This window comes from Pseudophryne corroboree, chromosome 7 (genome assembly GCF_028390025.1).
Source record: "Pseudophryne corroboree isolate aPseCor3 chromosome 7, aPseCor3.hap2, whole genome shotgun sequence".
In the NCBI taxonomy this organism is placed as follows: Eukaryota; Metazoa; Chordata; class Amphibia; order Anura; family Myobatrachidae; genus Pseudophryne; species Pseudophryne corroboree.
In genome coordinates this window covers 189,644,316-189,671,683 of record NC_086450.1, presented here as the reverse complement: position 1 = coordinate 189,671,683, position 27,368 = coordinate 189,644,316, and the positions used below count along the sequence as shown (strand labels likewise).

Here is a 27,368-nt window from a genome sequence, read left to right as displayed (position 1 = left end):
GCCACCGTATTTACGTTTTCTCATGACAAAGCAATCAGTATACCAATAGTGGTTCCTGTGTTGACAGCACATTCTAGAATTCTGAATGTGGTACACGCATTACGCGTCTATATGTCCCGACCGTCTACAGTACGTAATACGGATACGTTGTTTGTTCTCTATGATGCTGCCAACTGGGGTTAGCCAGTTTTCTCAGCAGACATTATCCAGTTGGATAACAATGACTACAAGTCAGGCTTACTTTAAGGCTAAGTTACAGTCGCCTACGTCAGTAACAGCTCATCCCACAGGTTCTGTGGGAATGTCAGCCCCAGCGGGTCGTGGAGCGTCTACTACGCGGCTACATAGCCTTCAGTGCACCACGTTTGTGCACGTTTACACGTTATGAATGGTTGCGGCATCAGCATCTAGCTTTGGCTGCCTACTGTTACAAGTGTCAAACAGCTCTCCCGCCCACGAGGGAAGCTTTGGTACGTCCCAAGAGTACTCCAGTGACCCCTAGTGGATGAAGAAGAAAATAGGATTTTGGTACTTACCAGGTAAATCCTTTTCTTTGAATCCATAGGGGGCACTGGACGCCCACCCAGAGCAGTTTACCTGGGTTGTTTAAGCTCAGAGGAGCTTAGGGTAACAGGTTTTACCTTGTTTGTATGACGCTCAAAGGAGCTTATGGTAACACATTTTCACCTTTTTGGTTCAAACTATCAAGGTCTATCGGTTATGCTGTCAACTGTTTAGTTGACATTAACTTTATGGGTCAACTTTGTTGTTGTCCGGTATGTTATAGGAATTCTCCATTGTCAACCTCTCTATAGCAGTTCGCTCAGTAAAAACACTGGGTTCGTACACTGAGGTACTCTGGGATATGGAGGGGTGGAGAGTTCTAAATTTAAATATTCAGTGCCTTCGTTCTGCTACGCCGTCCATATCCCAAGAGTACTCCAGTGCCCCCTATGGATTCAAAGAAAAGGATTTACCTGGTAAGTACCAAAATCCTATTTTCTCCCGGAGGAAAAAGCCAGGGAGTTATCCGAGCTAGTCAGGAACCTCCTAAAACCGAGCCAAGTCTCAGTGCATCAATGCACAAGGGTTCTGGGTAAAATGGTGGCTTCCTAAGAAGCAATCCCATTCGGCAGATTCCACGCAAGAATTTTCCAGTGGGACCTGCTGGACAAATGGTCCGGGTCGCATCTTCAGATGCATCAGCGGATAACCCTGTCACCAAGGACAAGGGTGTCCCTCCTGTGGTGGTTGCAGAGTGCTCATCTTCTAGAGGGCCGCAGATTCGGCATTCAGGACTGGGTCCTGGTGACCACGGATGCCAGCCTGCGAGGCTGGGGAGCAGTCACACAGAGAAGGAATATCCAGAGCTTATGGTCAAGTCTGGAGACATCACTTCACATAAATATCCTGAAGCTAAGGGCCATTTACAATGCTCTAAGCTTAGCAAGTCCTCTGCTTCAAGGTCAGCCGGTGTTGATCCAGTCGGACAACATCACGGCAGTCACCCACGTAAACGGACAGGGTGGCACAAGAAGCAGGAGGGCAATGGCAGAAGCTGCAAGGATTCTTCGCTGGGCGGAAAATCATGTGATAGCACTGTCAGCAGTATTCATTCCGGGAGTGGACAACTGGGAAGCAGACTTCCTCAGCACGACCTCCACCCGGGAGAGTGGGGACTTCACCCAGAAGTCTTCCACATGATTATAAACCGTTGGGAAAAACTCGACAAGTATTGCGCCAGGTCAAGGGACCCTCAGGCAATAACTGTAGACGTTCTGGTAACACCGTGGGTGTACCAGTCAGTGTATGTGTTCCCTCCTCTGCCTCTCATACCAAAGGTACTGAGATTGATAAGATGGAGAGGAGTAAGCACTATATTCGTGGCTCCGGATTGGCCAAGAAGGACTTGGTAACCGGAACTTCAAGAGATGCTCACGGAGGATCCGTGGCCTCTACCTCTAAGAAGGGACCTGCTCCAGCAAGGACCCTGTCTGTTCCAAGACTTACCACGGCTGCTTTTGACGGCATGGCGGTTGAACGCCGGATCCTGAAAAGGCATTCCGGATGAAGTCATCCCTATCCTGATCAAAGCCAGGAAGGATGTAACCGCAAAACATTATCACCGCATTTGGCGAAAATATGTTGCGTGGTGCGAGGCCAGTAAGGCCCGACGGAGGAAATTCAACTGGGTCGTTTCCTACATTTCCTGCAAACAGGAGTGTCTATGGGCCTGAAATTGGGGTCCATTAAGGTTAAAATTTCCGCCCTGTCAATTTTCTTCCAAAAAGAACTAGCTTCAGTCCCTGAAGTTCAGACGTTTGTAAAAGGGGTACTGCATATACAGCCTCCTTTTGTGCCTTCAGTGGCACTTTGGGATCTCAATGTAGTTTTTGGGTTCCAAAAGTCACATTGGTTTGAACCACTTAAATCTGTGGAGTTAAAATATCTCACATGGAAAAGTGGTCATGCTGTTGGCCCTGGCCTGGGCCAGGCGCGTGTCAGAATTGGCGGCTTTATCCTGTAAAAGCCCTTTTCTCTATCGTCCTAAGTGGATGCTGGGGTTCCTGAAAGGACCATGGGGAAATAGCGGCTCCGCAGGAGACAGGGCACAAAAAAGTAAAGCTTTTACCAGATCAGGTGGTGTGCACTGGCTCCTCCCCCTATGACCCTCCTCCAGACTCCAGTTAGATTTTGTGCCCGAACGAGAAGGGTGCAATCTAGGTGGCTCTCCTAAAGAGCTGCTTAGAGAAAGTTTAGCTTAGGTTTTTTACTTTACAGTGAGTCCTGCTGGCAACAGGATCACTGCAACGAGGGACTTAGGGGAGAAGTAGTGAACTCACCTGCGTGCAGAGTGGATTTGCTGCTTGGCTACTGGACACTAGCTCCAGAGGGACGATCACAGGTACAGCCTGGATGGTCACCGGAGCCGCGCCGCCGGCCCCCTTGCAGACGCTGAAGAGAGAAGAGGTCCAAAATCGGCGGCTGAAGACTCCTGAGTCTTCATAAAGGTAGCGCACAGCACTGCAGCTGTGCGCCATTTTCCTCTCAGCACACTTCACACAACAGTCACTGAGGGTGCAGAGCGCTGGGGGGGGCGCTCTGAGAGGCAAATAAAAACCTTATTAGAGGCAAAAAATACCTCACATATAGCCCACAGAGGCTATATGGAGATATTTAACCCCTGCCTAACTTCAAAAATAGCGGGAGACGAGCCCGCCGAAAAAGGGGCGGGGCCTATCTCCTCAGCACACAGCGCCATTTTCTCTCACAGAAAAGCTGGAGAGAAGGCTCCCAGGCTCTCCCCTGCACTGCACTACAGAAACAGGGTTAAAACAGAGAGGGGGGGCACTGATTTTGGCGATATTGTATATATATAAAAGATGCTATAAGGGAGAAACACTTATATAAGGTTGTCCCTATATAATTATAGCGTTTTTGGTGTGTGCTGGCAGACTCTCCCTCTGTCTCCCCAAAGGGCTAGTGGGTCCTGTCCTCTGTCAGATGTGTGTGCTGTGTGTCGGTACGTGTGTGTCGACATGTATGAGGACGATGTTGGTGAGGAGGCGGAGAAATTGCCTGTAATGGTGATGTCACTCTCTAGGGAGTCGACACCGGAATGGATGGCTTATTTAGAGAATTACGTGAGAATGTCAACACGCTGCAAGGTCGGTTGACGACATGAGACGGCCGACAATCTATTAGGACCGGTCCAGGCGTCTCAGAAACACCGTCAGGGGTTTTAAAAACATTTACCTCAGTCGGTCGACACAGACACGGACACTGAATACAGTGTCGACGGTGAATAAACAAACGTATTTCTCATTAGGGCCACACGTTAAGGGCAATGAAGGAGGTGTTACGTGTTTCTGATACTACAAGTACCACAAGAAAGGGTATTATGTGGGAGTGAAAAAACTACCTGTAGTTTTTCCTGAATCAGATAAAATAAAATGAAGTGTGTGATGATGCGTAGGGTTACCCCGATAGCAAATATTGGCGTTATACCCTTTCCCGCCAGAAATTAGGGTACGTTGGGAAACACCCCTTAGGGTGATAAGGCGCTCACACGCTTATCAAGTGGCGTTACCGTCTCCAGATACGGCCGCCCTCAAGGAGCCAGCTGATAGGAAGCTGGAAAAATATCCTAAAAAGTATATACACACATACGGTGGTTATACTGCGACCAGCGATCGCCATCAGCCTGGAGATGCAGTGCTGGGTTGGCTTGGTCGGATTCCCTGACTGAAAATATTTTATTCATGTAGAGCATTTAATAGGATGCATTCTATATATATGTATGTGAGATGCACAGAGGGATATTTGCTCTCTGGCATCAAGATAAGTGCGTTGTCCATATCTCCCAGAAGATGTCAGGGACACGACAGTGGTCAGGTGATACAGATCCCATACGGCAGATGGAAGTATTGCTGTATAAAGGGAAGGAGTTATTTGGGGGTCGGTCCATCGGACCTGGGGACCACAGCAACAGCTGGGAAATCCAACCTTTTTTACCCCAAGTTACATCTCAGCTAAAAAAGACACCGTCTTTTCAGCCTCAATCTTTCCTTTCCCATGAGGGCATGCAGGCAAAAGGCCAGTCATATCTGCCCAGACATAGAGGTAAGGGAAGTAGACTGCAGCAGGCAGCCCTTTCCCAGGAAAAGAAGCCCTCCACCGCGTCTGCCAAGTCCTCAGCATGACGCTGGGGCCGTGCAAGCGGACTCAAGGTGGGGGGGTAGTCTCAAGAGTCTCAGGGCGCAGTGGATCACTCGCAAGTTGACCCCTAGATCGTACGAGTATTATCCCAGGGGTAAAGATTGGAGAGTCGAGACATCTTCTCCTCGCAGGTTCCTGAAGTCTGCTTTACCAACGGCTCCCTCCGACAGGGAGGCAGCATTGGAAACAATTCACAAGCTGTATATCCAGCAGGTGATAATCAAAGTACCCCTCCTACGACAAGGAAAAGGGTATTATTTTTCCACACTATATTGTGGTACTGAAGCCAGACGGCTTGGTGACACATAGTCTAAATCTAAAATGTTTTGAACACTTACATAAAAGGTTCAAATCGAGATAAAGTCACTCAGAGCAGTGATAGCGAACCGGAAAAAAGGGGACTATATGGTGTCCCTGGACATCAAGGATTACCTCCATGTCCAAATTTTGTCCTTCTCATCAAGGGTACCTCTGGTTCGTGGTACAGAACTGTCAATATCAGTTTCAGACGATGCCGTTTGAATTATCCACGGCACCCCGGGCCTTTTTACCAAGGTAATGGCCGAAAAGATGTTTCTTCAAAGAAAAAAGGCATCTAAATTATCCCTTACTTGCACGACCTAAAAAGGGCAAGTTCCAGAGAACAGTTGGAGGTCGGAAGAGCACTATCTAAAGTAGTTCTTCGACGGCACGACTGGATTCTAAATATTCCAAGAATCGCAGCTGTTTTCCGACGATACGTCTGCTGTTCCTAGGGATGATTCTGGACACGGTTCAGAAAAAGGTTTTTCTTCCCGAGGAAAAAGCCAAGGAGTTATCCGACCTGTCAGGAACCTCCTAAAACCAGGAAAGGTGTCTGTACATCAATGCACAAGAGTCCTGGGAAAAATGGTGGCTTTTTACGAAGCAATTCCATTCGGCAGATTCCATGCAAGAATTTTCCAAAGGGATCTGTTGGACAAATGGTCAGGGTCGCATCCTCAGATGCACCTGCGAATAACCCTGTCGCCAAGGACAAGGGTATATCTTCTGTGGTGGTTGCAAAAGGCTCATCTATTGGAGGGCCGCAGATTCGGCATACAGGATTTGATCCTGGTGACCACGGACGCCAGCCTGAGAGGTTGGGGAGCAGTCACACAAGGAAGAAACTTCCAGGGGGTATGGACGAACCTGGAAAAGTCTCTTCACATAAACATTCTGGTACTAAGAGCAATCTAAAATGCTCTAAGCCAGGCGGAACCACTCCTGCAAGGAAAACCGGTGTTGATTCAGTCGGACAACATCACGGCGGTCGCCCATGTAAACAGACAGGGCGGCACAAGAAGCAGGAGTGCAATGGCAGAAGCTGCCAAGATTCTTCGCTGGGCGGAGAATCACGTAATAGCACTGTCAGCAGTGTTCTTCCCGGGCGTGGACAACTGGGAAGCAGACTTCCTCAGCAGACACGATATTCACCCGGGAGAGGGGGGTCTTCATCCAGAAGTCTTCCACATGCTAATAAACTGTTGGGAAAGACCAATGGTAGACATGATGGCGTCTCGCCTCAACAAGAAACTGGACAAGTATTGCGCCAGGTCAAGAGATCCACAGGCAATAGCTGTGGACGCACTGGTAACACCTTGGGTGTACAAATCAGTATATGTGTTTCCTCCTCTGCCTCTCATACCAAAGGTATTGAAGATTATACGGTGAGGAGGAGTAAGAACAATACTAGTGGCTCCGGATTGGCCAAGAAGGACTTGGTACCCGGAACTTCAAGAGTTGTCACGGACGACCCGTGCCCTCTACTTCTGAGAAGGGACCTGCTACAACAGGGTCCCTGTCTCTTTCAAGACTTACCGCGGCTGCGTTGACGGCATGGCGGTTGAACGCCAGATCCTAAAAGGGAAAGGCATTCCAGAAGAAGTCATTCCTACCTTGATTAAGGCAAGGAAGGAAGTCACCGCGAAACATTATCACCGCATTTGGCGAAAATATGTCGCGTGGTGCGAGGATCGGAGTGTTCCGACGGAGGAATTTCAACTGGGTCGTTTCCTACATTTCCTACAATCAGGATTGTCTATGGGTCTCAAATTGAGATCTATTAAGGTTCAAATTTCGGCCCTGTCAATATTCTTCCAAAAAGAATTGGCCTCAGTTCCTGAGGTACAGACTTTTGTTAAAGGAGTACTGCATATACAGCCTCCTGTGGTGCCTCCGGTGGCACCGTGGGATCTAAATGTAGTTTTAGATTTCCTCAAATCCCATTGGTTTGAACCATTGAAAAAGGTGGATTTTAAATATCTCACATGGAAAGTGACTATGTTACTGGCCCTGGCTTCCGCCAGGAGAGTATCTAAATTGGCGGCTTTATCTTATAAAAGCCCTTATCTAATCTTCCATTCGGATAGGGCAGAACTGAGGACTCGTCCGCATTTTCTCCCTAAGGTGGTATCAGCGTTTCACCTGAACCAACCTATTGTGGTGCCTGCGGCCACTGGCGACTTGGAGGACTCCAAGTTGTTGGACGTTGTCAGAGCCTTAAAAATATACATTTCAAGGACGGCTGAAGTCAGAAAATCTGACTCGCTGTTGATACTATATGCACCCAACAAGTTGGGTGCCCCTGCTTCTAAGCAGACGATTGCTCGTTGGATTTGTAACACAATTCAACTTGCTCATTCTGTGGCAGGCCTGCCACAGCCTAAATCTGTTAAGGCCCATTCCACAAGGAAGGTGGGCTCATCTTGGGCGGCTGCCCGAGGGGTCTCGGCATTACAATTCTGCCGAGCAGCTACGTGGTCGGGGGAAAACACGTTTGTAAAATTCTACAAATTTGATACCCTGGCAAAAGAGGACTTGGAATTCTCTCATTTCGGTGCTGCAGAGTCATCCGCACTCTCCCGCCCGTTTGGGAGCTTTGGTATAATCCCCATGGTCCTTTCAGGAACCCCAGCATCCACTTAGGACGATAGAGAAAATAAGAATTTACTTACCGATAATTCTATTTCTCGGAGTCCGTAGTGGATGCTGGGCGCCCATCCCAAGTGCGGATTATCTGCAATACTGTACATAGTTATTGTTAACAAATTCGGGTTATATTGTTAAGGAGCCATCTTTAAGAGGCTCTTTCTGTTATCATACTGTTAACTGGGTTTAGATCACAAGTTGTACGGTGTGATTGGTGTGGCTGGTATGAGTCTTACCCGGGATTCAAATTGCCTCCCTTATTGTGTACGCTCGTCCGGGCACAGTACCTAACTGGAGTCTGGAGGAGGGTCATAGGGGGAGGAGCCAGTGCACACCACCTGATCTGGTAAAAGCTTTACTTTTTTGTGCCCTGTCTCCTGCGGAGCCGCTATTTCCCCATGGTCCTTTCAGGAACCCCAGCATCCACTACGGACTCCGAGAAATAGAATTATCGGTAAGTAAATTCTTATTATCTGATTTTCCATTCGGACAGGGCGGAATTGAGGACTCGTCCTCAGTTTCTCCCTAAGGTGGTTTCAGCGTTTCACCTGAACCAACCTATTGTGGTGCCTGCGGCTACTAGAGACTTGGAGGACTCCAAGTTGCTAGACGTTGTCAGGGCCCTGAAAATATATGTTTCCAGGACGGCTGGAGTCAGGAAAACTGACTCGCTGTTTATCCCGTATGCACCCAACAAGCTGGGTGCTCCTGCTTCTAAGCAGACTATTGCTCGTTGGATTTGTAGTACAATTCGGCTTGCACATTCGGTGGCAGGCCTGCCACAGCCAAAAATCTGTAAATGCCCACTCTACAAGGAAGGTGGGCTCATCTTGGGCGGCTGCCCGAGGGGTCTCGGCTTTACAACTTTGCCGAGCAGCTACTTGGTCAGGAGCAAATACGTTTGTAAAATTCTACAAAATTGATACCCTGGCTGAGGAGGACCTGGAGTTCTCTCATTTGGTGCTGCAGAGTCATCCGCACTCTCCCGCCCGTTTGGGAGCTTTGGTATAATCCCCATGGTCCTTACGGAGTCCCCAGCATCCACTTAGGACGTTAGAGAAAATAAGAATTTACTTACCGATAATTCTATTTCTCGTAGTCCGTAGTGGATGCTGGGCGCCCATCCCAAGTGCGGATTGTCTGCAATACTGGTAAATAGTTATTGTTACCAAAAAAATCGGGTTATTGCTGTAGTGAGCCATCTTTTCTAGAGGCTCCTCTGTTATCATGCTGTTAACTGGGTTCAGATCACAAGTTGTACGGTGTGATTGGTGTGGCTGGTATGAGTCTTACCCAGGATTCAAGATCCTTCCTTATTGTGTACGCTCGTCCGGGCACAGTATCCTAACTGAGGCTTGGAGGAGGGTCATGGGGGGAGGAGCCAGTGCACACCAGATAGTCCTAAAGCTTTCTTTAGATGTGCCCAGTCTCCTGCGGAGCCGCTATTTCCCATGGTCCTTACGGAGTCCCCAGCATCCACTACGGACTACGAGAAATAGAATTATCGGTAAGTAAATTCTTATTTTCTGTGTAACAGGGCAGCGGGCGCAGCTGAATCAGGCCTACGTTCCCCTACCATCAGCCGGCGCAGCTGGATCAGGCCTGCGTTCCCCCACCATCAGCCGGCGCAGCTGAATCTACGTTCCCCCACCATGCTAACTTCGGCATCAGCTGTCTCTCCGTCCTTGTCCGGATTGGAGGGGAAGGGATGTTTTCTAAACTCATTCCCCAGTACAATACCTGCCAGCAATGCATACAACATAGTAACATAGTATCTAAGGTTGAAAAAAGACAATTTGTCCATAGAGTTCAACCTATTGGTAGTTTCTTATGCAGTTTTCTTTTAGGACTAATTTTGCCTCATGCTGATGTCAGCCGTTTTGTTTTAATGACAGCCGTTGTGTTTTAACAACTATAGTGTATGACTAAGCACCATAACCCTGAATATCCTTATTCATTAGGAGTTTATATAACCCATTCTTAAAGGTGTTGACTGAGTCCGTCGTTACTACTTCCTCAGGCAGGGAATTCCAAGCACGTATTGTCCTTACTGTGAAAAAACCTTTTCGCCGCATTGTGCGGAATCTCCTCTCCTCTAACCTAAGCGAGTGTCCACGTGTCCTCTGAGCTGATCTTATCAAAAACAGGTCCCGCGCAAGCTCTGTGTATTGTCCCCTTATATATTTGTAGATATTGATCATGTCCCATCTTAGTCTCCTCTTTTCCAGTGTAAACATGCCTAGCCTTGCAAGCCTTTCCTCATATTCCAGCGTCTCCATTCCCTTAATTAGTTTGGTCGCCCGCCCCTGAACCTTTTCAAGCTCCAGGATATCCTTTTTGTAGTGTGGTTCCCAAAATTGCGCACAGTATTCTAGATGTGGCCTCACTAGTGATTTCTATAATGGGAGTATAACACTCTTGTCCCTTGCATCAATTCCCCGTTTTATGCATGCTAATATCTTATTAGCCTTCTTTGCTGCAATCCTACTTTGGGTACTGCTGCTTAGTTTGCTATCTATGTGAACACCCAAGTCTTTTTCCAGTACAGAATCCCCTAATATTACCCCATTTAGTATGTCAGTGTTGTTTTTGTTCTTGCTACCACAATGCATTACCTTACACTTGTCTGTTATGAGCCTCATTCTCCATTTAGCTGCCCATGCGTCTAGTTTCACTAAGTCGTTCTGAAGAGACTCAGCATCCCCCTTCGCATTTATAACCTTATACAATTATGTATCGTCTGGATAGATTGACACCATGCTCTCTAGACCTTCTGTTAGGTCATTAATGAAAATGTTAAACAATAGTGGTCTGAGTACAGACCCTTGCGGCACACCACTTCGCACTTCAGTTCAATTTGAAACAACTATTGGTTACATACAGGAGGGCTTCGTGTAGTAGATTGGACCTGGTGCCACCCATTATTTTGTCCTGCTCTTTTGTCAGTGATAGTTAAAACCTATTGAAGGTCATGACTCTAATGTAGATTGGAACAAAAGTCAGCTTTGTAGATGGACTGTGTGTTTTCGCCCTGTGTATGTTCCGGAGCTGAGCGCACGCATCTATAGGCGATTCTATCTTGCGCAACTCTGTCCCCTCTCCACTTGTGCCTGACGGTGGGTAACTGCAGTTACAGGGTGCACTTAGGTAAAGTTTAGAGGGTCAGTGGCGTGTTGACGCACCTGTGTGTTATACAGAGTTGTGCATACATAAAGATTCACCTGTTATCAGTCGCATCTTACATGACGGATAGTGCTGACACAAGTGCGCATTGACAAAGATAAAACCAATCATAAAGATAGGCGCAGTCACATACTGTAGATGCAAAAATGCACATTTAGTGCCGAACACGTAATACGAGTTCAGTGATGACTGATTTGCGATCATCTCTGCATCTGATGAGCGTATTAGGTGTTTCCAAAAGGGAGGCGCATAATGACAACGACCAATGTACTAATTATCTTTATTATTGTTTAATAACCTTTATATGGCACCACAAGGGTTCCGCAGCGCCCAATTACACAGTACATGAACAAATTAGCAAAACAAGAAAACAGTGACTTACAGTTGAAGACAATATAGGACAAGTACAGGGTGTATAAGCATAGCAGACAACACTGAAATAAGTATTAGGGCGGCAGAAAACCGTGGGATTTGGTGCCATTGAAGGGAGTATGGAGTAGAGGCTAGTTTAAGTAAGAGAAGGAAAATCACGAGGGAAGAGGGCCCTGCTCGTGAGAGCTTAGAATCTAAAGGGGAGACGCAGACAGGGTTACGTATACTGTACTATGTTTTATAAATTACTGAAATTTTCTATTATTATACCTGTCTTTATTTGTTATTTAAATGGAAATTTATTTTGTTTTTGTGGTACATTTCTCCCCTCACTAGGGTTTAACCCATCAATATTAGCTGTAAGTGGTGTCTTGCTGTTCTACTTTGCTGGTAGATTGAGTAGGTATGTACCAACCTACAATGGCGTTATAGAACTCTGTATCAGAGGTTTGTGTGTGTGCTGTGTTTTTACTTGCTCTCCTTCCTGTGTGCAGGAGCTCTGCAGTCTTTTATGCAGCTGGAGTAACGCTGGGAGTGACAGCCTCTCTATTATTCCTTCTACTGATACTCAAAAGGTTAATTTCCAAGGTAAGTCCAAAGCCTTGTGTAAAACAAATAGGCGATTCCACCATTATGTTAGGTTGTGCATTACAGAGGATGCCATGTCTGTGTTTAAGTCAAATGCAGATTAAATAGTGTAAAATATCTTTTCAAAGTTTGTGCTTAGGGTTTATAACAGCTGCGCTGCCAGATAATAGGGCGTGTTACTAAGGTGCTGTCCCACCCCAGCTTGGAGCCCATGCATATGACCCATACATAGAGAGCACGGCTTATTCTGCATGGGTGCTGACTGTGTTTTGTGTTAGCACGACTTCATCTGGGGGATTATACTCATCTCTCCATGCATCCTTAGAACAGAAATATATAATGCATAAGGAAATACAATTAGAATGTGCTTTTTCTTCACTAAGTCACTAACGACATTAATCCATATCTGTAATTACATCACTGTAATCTGATCAGGGGTATTATTCCTGGGGGGAAAAAAAATAATTATAAACCACAAAAAAATTATATATATGAAAGAAATAGAAACATTTATCAGTATGTTACATTTCTTTTTAAATGACTAAAAAATAAATACTATAAAAATAAAATAAAACTAATCTCGAGAAAAAGCTGGTAAAGGTTTTCCCGTTGGTGTCACAAATGAGGGCTGAGGCTGACCTGGGGAAGCCTTAGACATATTAGCTGGCGTGTATGTGAACCGTGGAGGTTGAATAGGGGTCTTGGACATACTGGAGGTCTAAGCACCGTTTGCCCGAAGGTGTGACCACAACATCGGATTATGTAAAACAAAGTCTGTTTATTGAACACACAGTTAAGGGGGGTACTCACGGAGTGATCGCTGCTTAAAATCTAAGCAATCTGACTAGATTGCTTAGATTTTAAGCATGATTGCTCCGTGTGTACCCCCCACAGCGATAGCGATGCGCAGCCCCGCGCATCTCTATCGCTGGTGCTAGGTTGGCCTGCCGTGCAGGCAAAATAAAGCAGGTCGCTCATTTCACCCGCTGGGTGAAATGAGCGGGCCCCCTGTCTGCCCCCGCACGCTCAGAACACATCGCGCTGTGCTGAGCGGTGGGAGAGATGTGTGCTAAGTGGTTCGCTCAGCACACTTCTCTCCCACATCGGCCCGTGAGTACTGGCCTTTAGACACCTTGGCAATTCAGATAACTTCAACAGTAGATGTGCAGGGTAAGATAACAGTACAGTTCCTGGGAGCGCAGTGGTAATGAGTGCTATGGCAATGCAGGATGAGATGATACAAAGACTTTGCAAGACCCGGAGTTGCTAAGTCTGTAGGCCACAGCTAACTACTGTATCAGGGAATGAGCTGGTACTGCCCAGCAGATGACACTCTGGAAGCTGGGGTTGACACAAGTGCACAGAGGTTGAAGGTAAACTTGGAAGAACTGCCGGGGATGCCGGACGGAACCGGTGCAGACGGAAAGGTATTGAACTCACCGCTGAAGTTAGAGGCCGATGGTGAGTATCGATAGTGAACTGTGGTTCGATGTTGTGTGGTAAATGAAAGCGGATTGATGCTGGAACACCGCAGGAGATGGAGAGCGATACTGGAAGTGATACAGAACACCGCTGAGAGCTGGAAGTGACTCAGGAACACCGCTGGAAGCAATACTGCAACAATGCTGGAAGTCGGATGAAGCCACTGTAGATCACAGAGAGCAATGTTGGTAGGCAATTAGAGCTAGGATTGATACTGGAACACCGCTGGAAGCGATTCTGGAACAACGCTGAAAGCTGGAAGCCAGTGATGGATCACTGCAGAACACAGGACGCAATGTAGGAACACTGCTGGAGTCAGGCAGCACAGCAAGATGGTAATTGGTGCGGAGTCTCTTTAAGTGGAGCAAGGTCACAGGATCTGGAATACCTGGAAGCACAAGCTGGAACATCCACAAACAGGAGAGACGTGTATCACTAGGATAGACAACCAAAGTACTGACGATTAGGCAGCCTTGATGCAGGATATTTATACCAGCTGGCAGAGTCCAGAGCGCAGTGGATAGGCTGTAGAGTGACATAGGATGAATGATGTGAAGTTGCCATGACAGTGCTGCCGGGATCATGGAGGGGAGATTGAGGCAATGTAGTACAGCGCGCTGCACGCAGACAGCGCAGGTGGAATCCAGGCTTGGAACACTGGGGTAGTCTCAGGAGACACTTGGAATGTAAGAAGTGGTGACTAATTACCCGGATCATGACAGTTGGGTACAGAACAGTCCATTCGCCTGGTAGCACAGAGGATGCAGACTCGCTATCCATATCCGACCTTGTGGAGATAATATTCTCTCCTGTCCAGTAATGTCTCCTGATCTCTATGTGTACATGTTCTAAATGTGCCAGAAATGCTGAGGGCTGATTCAGAGGTGGACACAGAAGCACCCCCGACAGCATCTATTGGCGGTTGCCATCTAAGCTCAGGTTTATATAATCACCAACAGGTGTTGTTTATAGATTTCTCTAACGTCCTAGTGGATGCTGGGGACTCCGTAAGGACCATGGGGAATAGACGGGCTCCGCAGGAGACAGGGCACTTTAAGAAAGAATTTGGATACTGGTGTGCTCTGGCTCCTCCCTCTATGTCCCTCCTCCAGACCTCAGTTAGAATCTGTGCCCGGACGAGCTGGGTGCTACTTAGTGAGCTCTCCTGAGCTTGCTAAAAAGAAAGTATTTTGTTAGGTTTTTTTATTTTCAGAGAGATCTGCTGGCAACAGACTCTCTGCTACGTGGGACTGAGGGGAGAGAAGCAGCCCTACTCACTAAAGATAGGTCCTGCTTCTTAGGCTACTGGACACCATTAGCTCCAGAGGGATCGTACACAGGATCGCACCCTTGGTCGTCCGATCCCGGAGCTGCGCCGCCGTCCCCCTCGCAGAGCCGGAAGACAGAAGCCGGTGACAGAAGCAAGAAGACTTCGAAATCGGCGGCAGAAGACTCCAGTCTTCATATGAGGTAGCGCACAGCACTGCAGCTGTGCGCCATTGCTCCCACACTAAACCCACATACTCCGGTCACTGTAGGGTGCAGGGCGCAGGGGGGGGGCGCCCTGGGCAGCAATTAGAGATCTCTTGGCAGCACTGTATATGTGCATGGGCCCCCGCCATATTTTTACACAGAAACGCGGGACAGAAGCCCGCCGCTAAGGCGGCGGGGCTTGTTCCTCAGCACTCACCAGCGCCATTTTCTCTCCACAGCTCCGCTGAGAGGAAGCTCCCCAGGCTCTCCCCTGCAGAATCACGGTAGAAGAGGGTAAAAAGAGAGAGGGGGCACATAAATTTGGCGCAAAAACAGTATATACAGCAGCTACTGGGTTAACACTAAGTTACTGTGTGACTCCTGGGACATATAGCGCTGGGGTGTGTGCTGGCATACTCTCTCTCTGTCTCTCCAAAAGGCCTTGTGGGGGAACTGTCTTCAAATAGAGCATCCCCTGGGTGTGTGGTGTGTCGATACGCTTGTGTCGGCATGTTTGACGAGGAAGGCTATGTGGAAACAGAGCGGGAACAAATGAATGTGGGGTCGCCGCCGACACCCGATTGGATGGATATGTGGAAGGTTTTAAATGATAATGTTACTTCCTTGCATAAAAGGTTGGATAAAGCTGAAGCCTTGGGACAGCCGGGGTCTCAGCCCATGCCTGATCCTATGTGGCAGAGGCCGTCAGGGTCTCAGAAGCGCCCACTATCCCAAATTGTTGACACAGATGTCGACACGGATTCTGACTCCAGTGTCGATGGCGATGATGCAAAGTTACAGCCTAAAATGGCTAAAGCCATCCGTTACATGATTATAGCAATGAAAGATGTGTTGCACATCACAGAGGAAACCCCAGTCCCTGACAAGAGGGTTTATATGTATGGGGAAAAAAGGCAAGAGGTGACCCTTCCCCCTTCACATGAGTTAAATGAGTTATGTGAAAAGGCTTGGGAATCTCCAGATAGAAAACTGCAGATTTCCAAACGGATGCTTATGGCGTATCCTTTCCCGCCAACGGACAGGTTACGCTGGGAATCCTCCCTGAGGGTAGACAAAGCTTTAACACGCTTATCCAAGAGGGTAGCCCTACCGTCACAGGATACGGCCATCCTAAAAGATGCTGCTGATAGAAAGCAGGAGGGTATCCTGAAGTCCATTTATACACATTCAGGTACCCTACTAAGGCCGGCGATTGCGTCGGCCTGGATGTGTAGTGCTGTAGCAGCATGGACAGATACCTTATCTGAGGAACTTGATACCTTGGACAAGGATACTATAGTACTGACCCTGGGGCATAGAAAATACGCTGTCCTATATATGAGAGATGCTCAAAGAGACATTAGCCTACTGGGCTCTAGAATAAATGCAATGTCGATTTCTGCCAGAAGGGTCCTGTGGACTCGGCAATGGACAGGCGATGCCGACTCAAAAAGGCACATGGAGGTTTTACCTTACAAGGCTGAGGAATTGTTTGGGGATGGTCTCTCGGACCTGGTCTCCACAGCTACGGCTGGAAAGTCAAATTTTTTGCCATATGTTCCCTCACAACCTAAGAAAGCACCGTATTACCAAATGCAGTCCTTTCGATCACAAAAAGGCAAGAAAGTCCGAGGTGCGTCCTTTCTTGCCAGAGGCAGGGGTAGAGGAAAGAAGCTGCACAACACAGCTAGTTCCCAGGAACAGAAGTCCTCCCCGGCTTCCACTAAATCCACCGCATGACGCTGGGGCTCCACAGGCGGAGCTAGGCCCGGTGGGGGCGCGTCTCCGAAATTTCAGCCACAAGTGGGTTCACTCCCAGGTGGATCCCTGGGCTATAGAGATTGTTTCTCAGGGATACAAGCTGGAATTCGAAGAGATGCCCCCTCACCGTTACCTCAAATCGGCCCTGCTGCTTCCCCCTTAGAGAGGGAAATAGTGTTAGCTGCAGTTCACAAATTGTATCTTCAGCAGGTGGTGGTAAAGGTTCCCCTCCTTCAACAGTGAAGGGGTTACTATTCGACCATGTTTGTGGTACCGAAACCGGACGGTTCGGTCAGACCCATATTGAATTTAAAATCCCTGAACATATACCTGAAAAGGTTCAAGTTCAAGATGGAATCGCTCAGAGCGGTCATCGCAAGCCTGGAAGGGGGGGATTTTATGGTGTCTCTGGACATAAAGGATGCTTACCTGCATGTCCCCATTTATCCACCTCATCAGGCGTACCTCAGATTTGTGGTACAGGATTGTCATTACCAATTCCAGACGTTGCCGTTTGGTCTCTCCACGGCACCGAGAATATTTACCAAGGTAATGGCGGAAATGATGGTGCTCCTGCGAAAGCAAGGGGTCACAATTATCCCATACTTGGACGATCTCCTCATAAAGGCGAGGTCCAGAGAGCAGTTGCTGATCAGCGTAGCACGCTCTCGGGAAGTGTTACAACAGCACGGCTGGATTCTAAATATTCCAAAGTCGCAGTTGATTCCTACGACTTGTCTGCCCTTCCTGGGCATGATTCTGGACACAGACCAGAAGAGGGTTTATCTCCCGATGGAGAAGGCTCAGAAGCTCATGACACTGGTCAGAGACCTATTAAAACCAAAACAGGTGTCGGTGCATCACTGCACGCGAGTCCTGGGAAAGATGGTGGCATCATACGAGGCCATTCCCTTCGGCAGGTTCCATGCGAGGACCTTTCAATGGGATCTGTTGGACAAGTGGTCCGGATCACATCTACAGATGCATCGGCTGATCACCCTATCCCCCAGGGCCAGGGTGTCTCTCCTGTGGTGGCTGCAGAGTGCTCACCTACTCGAGGGCCGCAGATTCGGCATTCAGGACTGGGTCCTGGTGACCACGGACGCAAGCCTCCGAGGGTGGGGAGCAGTCACACAGGGAAGAAATTTCCAAGGTCTGTGGTCAAGTCAGGAGACTTGTCTTCACATCAACATCCTGGAACTAAAGGCAATATACAACGCCCTACGTCAAGCGGAGACCCTGCTTCGCGACCGACCGGTGCTGATTCAGTCAGACAACATCACCGCAGTGGCTCATGTAAACCGCCAAGGCGGCACAAGGAGCAGGGTGGCGATGGCGGAAGCCACCAGAATTCTTTGCTGGGCGGAGAATCACGTAAGTGCACTGTCAACAGTGTTCATTCCGGGAGTGGACAACTGGAAAGCAGACTTCCTCAGCAGGCACGACCTCCACCCGGGAGAGTGGGGACTTCATCAAGAAGTCTTCACGCAAATTGCAAGTCGGTGGGATCTGCCACAAGTAGACATGATGGCATCCCGCCTCAACAAAAAGCTACAGAGGTATTGCGCCAGGTCAAGAGACCCTCAGGCGATAGCTGTAGACGCTCTAGTGACACCGTGGGTGTTCCAGTCGGTCTATGTATTTCCTCCTCTTCCTCTCATACCCAAGGTGCTGAGAATCATAAGAAGAAGAGGAGTGAGAACAATATTCATTGTTCCGGATTGGCCAAGAAGGACTTGGTATCCAGAGCTGCAAGAAATGCTCACAGAGGACCCATGGCCTCTGCCTCTAAGACAGGACTTGTTGCAACAGGGGCCCTGTCTGTTCCAAGACTTACCGCGGCTGCGTTTGACGGCATGGCGGTTGAACGCCGGATCCTAGCAGAAAAAGGCATTCAGGATGAGGTTATTCCTATGCTGATAAAGGCTAGGAAAGACGTGACGGCTAAACATTATCACCGTATATGGCGAAAATATGTTGCTTGGTGTGAGGCCAGGAATGCCCCTACGGAGGAATTCCAGCTGGGCCCTTTCCTTCACTTCCTACAGTCGGGAGTGACTTTGGACCTAAAATTGGGTTCCATTAAGGTCCAGATTTCGGCCCTATCCATTTTCTTTCAAAATGAACTGGCTTCTCTTCCTGAAGTTCAGACGTTGTAAAGGGAGTGCTTCATATTCAGCCCCCTTTTGTGCCTCCAGTGGCACCTTGGGATCTTAACGTGGTGTTGAGTTTCCTGAAGTCACACTTGTTTGAGCCACTTAAAACCGTGGAGTTAAAATTTCTCACGTGGAAGGTGGTCATGCTATGAGCCTTGGCTTCAGCTAGGCGTGTGTCAGAATTAGCGGCTTTGTCACATAAAAGCCCCTATCTGGTTTTCCATATGGACAGGGCAGAATTGCGGACCCGTCCGCAATTTCTGCCAAAAGTGGTGTCATCTTTTCATATGAACCAACCTATTGTGGTGCCTGTGGCTACTCGTGACTTGGAGGATTCCGACTTACTAGATGTGGTCAGGGCTTTGAAGGTTTATGTGGCCAGAACGGCTAGAGTCAGGAAAACTGAGTCACTGTTTATCCTGTATGCACCCAACAAGCTGGGTGCTCCTGCTTCAAAGCAAACTATTGCTCGCTGGATCTGTAACACGATTCAGCAGGCTCATTCTGCGGCAGGATTGCCGCTGCCAAAATCAGTAAAAGCCCATTCCACAAGGAAGGTGGGCTCTTCTTGGGCGGCTGCCTGAGGGGTCTCGGCATTACAGCTTTGCCGAGCAGCTACTTGGTTGGGTTCAAACACTTTTGCAAAGTTCTACAAGTTTGATACCCTGGCTGAGGAGGACCTTGTGTTTGCTCATTCGGTGCTGCAGAGTCATCCGCACTCTCCCGCCCGTTTGGGAGCTTTGGTATAATCCCCATGGTCCTTACGGAGTCCCCAGCATCCACTAGGATGTTAGAGAAAATAAGATTTTACTTACCGGTAAATCTATTTCTCGTAGTCCGTAGTGGATGCTGGGCGCCCGTCCCAAGTGCGGACTTTTCTGCAATGCTTGTATATAGTTATTGCTTACATAAGGGTTATGTTATAGTTGCATCAGGGTTGATCTGATGCTCTATTGTTGTTCATACTGTTAACTGGGTAAGTTTATCACAAGTTATACGGTGTGATTGGTGTGGCTGGTATGAGTCTTGCCCTGGATTCCAAAATCCTTTCCTTGTACTGTCAGCTCTTCCGGGCACAGTTTCTTTAACTGGGGTCTGGAGGAGGGACATAGAGGGAGGAGCCAGAGCACACCAGTATCCAAATTCTTTCTTAAAGTGCCCTGTCTCCTGTGGAGCCCGTCTATTCCCCATGGTCCTTACGGAGTCCCCAGCATCCACTACGGACTACGAGAAATAGATTTACCGGTAAGTAAAATCTTATTTTTTTATCTTTGTGTTATTTGTTTTCTTTATTATTGGTATGTCCAATTTTATAAGTAATACATTTTATGTGATCTTGCACCGTTTTTATCAGTTATTACAAAAGCTTTTTCCTCTGTACACATGTACGCTGTTTATCCTTTTATATTGTCTCATGCTCATGTGATATATAGTGTGTATAGGAGATGCTCTAACATCATATTATATATTTATGTAAGAGCACTGATTATTTCTTAACTTGGTTTCCAAATAGTGTGTGTCCAGTTGAGGTGTACTCTTTGTTAGCGCCAGTGTGTCCAGTTGAGGTGTACTCTTTGTTAGCACAAGTGTGTTCAGCTGAGCTGTACTCTTAGGCAGTGCCAGTGTATCCAGCTGAGGTGTAATCTTTGTTAGCGCCAGTGTATCCAGCTTAGGTGTAATCTTTGTTAGCGCCAGTGTGTCCAGCTGAGGTGTAATCTTTGTTAGCGCAAGTGTGTCCAGCTGAGGTGTACTCCTTGTTAGCGCCAGTGTATCCAGCTGAGGTGTACTCTTTGTTAGCGCCAGTGTATCCAGCTGAGGTGTACTCTTGCTTAGCGCAAGTGTGTCCAGCTGAGGTGTACTCTTTGTTAGCGCCAGTGTGTCCAGCTGAGGTGTAATCTTTGTTAGCGCAAGTGTGTCCAGCTGAGGTGTACTCCTTGTTAGCGCCAGTGTATCCAGCTGAGGTGTACTCTTTGTTAGCACCAGTGTGACCAGCTGAGGTGTACTCTTGCTTAGCGCAAGTGTGTCCAGCTGAGGTGTACTCTTTGTTAGTGCCAGTGTGTCAAGCTGAGGTGTACTCTTTGGCAGCGCCAGTATGTCCAGTTGAGGTGTACTCTTTGTTAGCGCCAGTGTGTCCATCTGAGGTGTACTCTTTGTTAGCGCCAGTGTGTCCATCTGAGGTGTACTCCTTGTTAGCGCCAGAGTGTCCAGTTGAGGTGTACTCTTTGTTAACGCCAGTGTGTCCAGCTGAGGTGTAATCTTTGTTAGCGCCAGTGTGTCCAGCTGAGGTGTAATCTTTGGTAGCGCAACTGTGTCCAGCTGAGGTGTACTCTTGCTTAGCGCAAGTGTGTCCAGCTGAGGTGTACTCTTTGTTAGCGCCAGTGTATCCAGCTGAGGTGTACTCTTGCTTAGCGCAAGTGTGTACAGCTGAGGTGTACTCTTTGTTAGCGCCAGTGTATCCAGCTGAGGTGTACTCTTTGTTAGTGCCAGTGTGTCCAGCTGAGGTGTACTATTTGTTAGTGCCAGTGTGTCCAGTTGCCGTGCACTGTTTGTTAGCGCCAGTATGTCCAGCTGAGGTGTACTCTTTGTTAGCACCAGTGTGACCAGCTGAGGTGTACTCTTGCTTAGCGCAAGTGTGTCCAGCTGAGGTGTACTCTTTGTTAGTGCCAGTGTGTCCAGCTGAGGTGTACTCTTTGGCAGCGCCAGTATGTCCAGTTGAGGTGTACTCTTTGTTAGCGCCAGTGTGTCCATCTGAGGTGTACTCCTTGTTAGCGCCAGAGTGTCCAGTTGAGGTGTACTCTTTGTTAACGCCAGTGTGTCCAGCTGAGGTGTAATCTTTGTTAGCGCCAGTGTGTCCAGCTGAGGTGTAATCTTTGTTAGCGCAACTGTGTCCAGCTGAGGTGTACTCTTGCTTAGCGCAAGTGTGTCCAGCTGAGGTGTACTCTTTGTTAGCGCCAGTGTATCCAGCTGAGGTGTACTCTTGCTTAGTGCAAGTGTGTCCAGCTGAGGTGTACTCTTTGTTAGCGCCAGTGTATCCAGCTGAGGTGTACTCTTGCTTAGCGCAAGTGTGTCCAGCTGAGGTGTACTCTTTGTTAGCGCCAGTGTATCCAGCTGAGGTGTACTCTTGCTTAGTGCCAGTGTGTCCAGCTGAGGTGTACTCTTTGTTAGCGCCAGTGTATCCAGCTGAGGTGTACTCTTGCTTAGTGCAAGTGTGTCCAGCTGAGGTGTACTCTTTGTTAGTGCCAGTGTGTCCAGCTGAGGTGTACTATTTGTTAGTGCCAGTGTGTCCAGTTGCCGTGCACTGTTTGTTAGCGCCAGTATGTCCAGCTGAGGTGTACTCTTTGTTAGCGCTAGTGTGTCCAGTTGAGGTGTACTTTGTTAGCGGCAGTGTGTCCATCTGAGGTGTACTCTTTGTTAGCGCTAGTGTGTCCAGTTGAGGTGTACTTTGTTAGCGCCAGTGTGTCCGTCTGAGGTGTACTCTTTGTTAGCACTAGTGTGTCCAGCTAATTTGTACTCTCTGGTAGTGCCAGTGTGTCCAGCTGAGGTGTGCTCTTTGTTATCACCAGCCTGTCCAGCTGAGGTGTACTCTTTGGCAGCACCAGCAGTGTGTCCATTTGAGGTGTACTCTGGCAGCGCCAGCTACCATTCGTCTTTTCCCATCTCGCTGTGTGCGCCTGAAATTGCACCTGCGACTTTGCACAGACGCAATCTAGACACATGCGCAGAGTGACTTACACACATACACAGTAGCAAGGAATATTGTCCTCCTAGGTCTGACATCGGCAGTGCCTGAGGCTCACAATCTGGACGCGAGTTTCAAAAGCTGTCCTTATATCTGCCATAGGTTCATATATCCTAGCTCTTAGTTTTCTTGTGGCTCAACTTTTGCCAGATCGCCACAAGGTTATTCTAATTTATCAGTGTAGAGTGCTCCACTCAGGCTGGATACATATTCCTAGCTGCAAGGCACCATTGAGGAGATGTATTATTAGGCGTTTTGGGGTTTAGTGGCATCTGCTTCTCCTCCATGTATTACTGTGGAGAAGTTGTTGAACTGACCTGGGTGCTATGCGCCCCTGTCTGCAATATAGTGCACCGAAGTGCGCGCAAATGTATGACCGTTTGGTGGCACTTACTGTTCCTACAACTACAGATGTCTATTTCGACAGCTGCATATAATACATGATCCTGCTTCGCCGCACTGAATGACCGAAGCAGGTCCATACAAATACCGGGATCTCCCCCCATGTATGGTATCTATGCGGCTTCAGTGTATTGATGCTGGAAAGGATGTTTACATTCAGATAATCCAATCGCTTGACAAGTACCATATTTAAAATATTTTGTAGCACCTAAATCGGTGCCAAAACCCAAGTAAAATATGTCACTTTTCAGACAACTAACACCTCACCATTCTGTAATTGCAGCACAGCACATTCTTGCTGCTACTGGGCACCTGCGTTTTTTTAACCGCATATTCTGTACACTTCCTGATGGAAAACATGACGTGGATATGGACTGAAAACAAGCATTACGTACTGGGTAAGAGACTCCTCTAATGCATAGTCAAATGTATTGCTGTCAGCTAATTCTAAAACAAAAGTCCTAACTCGTGTAAAATGGTGGGGCTGGCAGGTGCATGGTCACACACTGAGGTGTGGTCATATTTATGTGTCAGCTTTGGTGGGACTGGCAGGAACATGGTCAGACACTGAGGTGTGGTCAGATTTCTGCGTCAGCTGTGGTGAGGTTGGCAGGAACATGGTCACACACTGAGGTGCGGTCAGATTTGTGCATCAGCTTTGGTGGGGCGGCCAGGTCATGGTCACACAGTAAGGTGCGGTCAGATTTCTGCGTCCGCTTTGGTGGGGCGGCCAGGTCATGGTCACACACTGAGGTGCTGTCAGATTTCTGCGTCAGCTGTGGTGGGTTTGGCAGGAACATGGTTACACACTGAGGTGTGGTCAGATTTCTGCGTCCGCTGTGGTGGGGCTGGTAGAAACATGGTCACACACTGAGGTGCGGTCAGATTTCTTCGTCAGTTGTGGTGGGGCTGGCAGAAACATGGTCACACCGAGTTGTGGTCAGATTTCGGCGTCAGTTGTGGTGGAGCTGGCAGAAACATGGTCACACACGGAGGTGCGGTCAGATTTCTGCGTCAGCTGTGGTTGGGCTGGCAGGAACATGGTCACACACCGAAGTGCGGTCATATTTGTGTGTCAGCTGTGGGGGGGCTAGCAGGAAACATGGTCACCCACTGAGGTGCGGTCAGATTTCTGCGTTCCGCTTTGGTGGGGCTGGCAGGAACATGGTCACACACTGGGGTATGGTCAGATTTCTGTGTCAGCTGTGGTGTGGCTGGCGGAAATATGGTCACACACTGAGGTGCAGTAAGATTTCTGTGTCGGCTGTGGTGGGACTGGCAGGAACTGGAAGGAACATGGTCATACACTGAGGTGCGGTCAGATTTCTGTGTCCGCTGTGGTGGGGCTGGTGGAAACATGGTCATAGACCGAGGTGCGGTCATATTTATGTGTCAGCTGTAGTGGGGTTTGCAGGAAACATGGTCACACAGAGGTGTTCGTGAGGGAAGAAGTTGTCTACCTGCTCAGGCCTGGTGGGGAATTCGACTGGAATAGAGAATACAGTAGTGCAAACGTGAGAGGTCCTATTACCTTACTTACTGAACCACCCTCGTATAAAAAATATAATTTGCTTGTGTATAGATGTATACAGTTTTTTGTTTTAATAATATAACAGTTAATGCTCTCTGTAAAGCTAAGAACAAAAACACTGGATATTCGTCACACGCAGCCGCTCCGATTGATAAAATGGCGGCGGGACTCCTGTCGTGACAACCAGGCTCTGCCGGTAGGAGGCTTCCGTAGTTACTGCGACCACGCTCTAATTGCGGCACGATCGCAATTAGAGCATGATCGCAGTTGGTGGTCGGCGGGTAGTATGCTGGGCAGCCTTGCCCTACGATGGGCGGGCCCCCAGCATACAGTTGCAAGAGTAGCAGATTCTGCTAAAAAGCAGAATCTGCTACTCGTACTTAATTAGGTCCGATATACAGTACACAGTCCAGTCCCATCATTATGACCACCAGCTAATAGCAAGAGTAACTGTCGTTACTGAACTGTCGTTATAGACCAGTGATGGGGAACCTTTGGCACTCCAGCTGTTGTTGAACTACACATCCAAGCATGCCCTGCTACAGCTTTGCTATTTGGCCATGCTAAAACTGTAGCAGGGCATACTGGGATGTGTAGTACAACAGCTGGAGTGCCAAAGGTTCCCCATCACTGTTAGACACATGTCTGGTAGCCCCCAGGTTCATTATGACAGAGAGCTGCCCCACTGTAGCGTCTGTTGGCCCTCACGCACCTCCGTAGCCGACGTTCACCTCTCACATCAATGGCACGTGGTACTCCGCAGTTTCCACGTCGGTTATTCAGAATGGTGCCATTTGTCCAGTCACAATACACCTTCACCGCAGCAGCACGAGAACAGGTCACAAACTGCGCTGTGTCAGAAATACTGCCACCCTTGGCCCGAAAGCCAATAATCATCCCTTTTTGCAACTCTGATAAATTGCTCCTTTTACCCATGACCGCAACAAGTGATATGTGTGCAGACGGCCTATCCCACACCTTATATACCTACCAAGCCAGCGCATGTCACGTGATGTACTTCATGGGCTACGTGCTTCCGACATCACGTAGGAGGTGGTCACAATAATGTGACTCGACCATGTATGTTAAACCACTGGTAGGTAATGTGTTTCTCTTTGGGTGTCAGATATTCAACACCACAAGCCCAAAAATACGCCACCTCCCCTACACCATCCACATACTAGTAATATATGGTTAATAAGATTGTTGGTGGATTCCCTGCCCTTACTCCTTGAGAGCTAGTGTGCTCCACTCAGGCTGATAGATTGTAGCCTGGAGATGAGCTTTGGAATGTTGTACGGTTACCCGGCTGTGAGCAGGGCTAGCTGTGTCACCGGTCACTCCTCGGAGCCTCTGCCCTGCTGAAAGGGAGTCCTCAGAGGGGAAGGCAGTGGAGCAGGAGATGATTGGACCCTGCAGATGCCACTGAAAGCTTAGGTATTTAAATGTGCTGATGGTGTAGGCAGCCTTTCCTGTACCACCTGGGCTTATGTGCTCGTCCACAGAGAGCATGCTGAGAGCAGAAGAGGAGCTCCTGTATTGTGCTGCACTGGGTCATTGCGTCGCACAGGATGTAGGGTCATTGCGCCGCACTGGGTGTAGGGTCATTGCGCCGCACTGAGTGTAGGGTCATTGCGCCGCACTGGGTGTAGGGTCATTGCGCCGCACTGGGCGTAGGGTCATTGCGCCGCACAGGGCGTAGGGTCATTGCGCTGCACAGGGCATAGGGTCATTGTGCGGGGCGTAGAGTCAATGCACAGGTACAGGGCGTAGGGTCATTGCACAGGTACAGGGCATAGGGTCATTGCACTGCACAGGGGATACTGTAGGATCATTGCACAGCACCGTGCATAGGGTCATTGTGCGGCACAGGCCATGGTGTAGGGTCATTGCACGGCGCAGAGCATACTGTAGGGTTATTGTGTGGCACAGGGCATAGAGTAGGATCATTGTGCGGCACAGCGCCTACCGTAGGGTCATTGCGCAGTATAGGGTCATTGCGCAGGTACAGGGCATACTGTAGGGTCATTGTGCGGCACAGGGCATACTGTAGGGTCATATAGCAGCACAGGGCATTGGGTCATTACGCGGCACTGGGCATACTGTAGTGTCATAGCACAGCACAGGGCATACTGTATGGTCATAGCACAGCACAGGGCATTGGGTCATTACGCAGCACAGGGCATACTGTAGGGTCATAGCGCTTCACAGGGCATTGGGTCATTACGCGGCACAGGGCATACTATAGGTCATAGCGCAGCACAAGGCATTGGGTCATTATGCGGCACAGGGCATACTGTAGGGCACAGGGCATTGGGTCTTTACGCAGCACAGGGCATGCGGTTATTGCACAGCATGGGGCATTGGGTCATAGCGCATCACAGGGCATTGGGTCATTATGCGGCACAGGATACTGTAGGGCATAGCGCAGTACAGGGCGTTGTTTGTGGATGTTTATGGGTATTTCATTTGACCTCAACAGAGAAATGTATATGGAGCAGACTGTCAGTTATCAGTGCAAATATATTAAGAACAAAGATTCTGGTTCTGAAGTGTAATTATTTTCTAGAAGCCTAAAAGGTTTTATTATCTGGCAGAGTCGATAGGTTATCCGCAGGATAACATTGGGATATGATGACGTGACAGCGGATTTGCACCAAACGGTCAAAGATTTCATCCTCCCAGCATACAACGGGCCTGTCCATATATCCCCGCCTCCTGGCTCAGGCATATCAGTTTTTTGTTTGGTGCGTCAGGAGCCAGACCATGGCCAAGAGGGCTGTTGGTTTTTTAGCAGCAATAAGCTTTCTTATTTTATTTTTATAGTCTTACTATTTTTGTGATATATCTTTCTAAAAAGCGTCTTATACGTACCTTAGAAAGAGTCGCTCCAACAACTCTCCGCCGGGTCATGACAGTGCTTACCCACGAGTACAGTGCTGTTTCCGCAGGCGTCTGTGTCGGATGTACTATCAAGTCCAGCAGACGTTACCAGGCTGTGGCCGGAGCACGG

General features: G+C 48.5%; 1 protein-coding gene across 1 annotated transcript in view; it reads left to right on the top strand.

Annotated features, from left to right (window-relative positions):
* The window catches only part of LOC134944934 (nuclear envelope integral membrane protein 2-like), a 65,629-nt gene that overhangs the window by 23,101 nt on the left and 15,160 nt on the right, over window positions 1-27,368 (top strand). Inside the window, exons 4-6 of the mRNA XM_063933884.1 lie at window positions 11,560-11,626; window positions 11,718-11,811; window positions 23,108-23,222. Coding sequence (XP_063789954.1) covers window positions 11,560-11,626; window positions 11,718-11,811; window positions 23,108-23,222 — 276 coding nt within the window. The remainder of the gene's footprint in view (window positions 1-11,559; window positions 11,627-11,717; window positions 11,812-23,107; window positions 23,223-27,368) is intronic.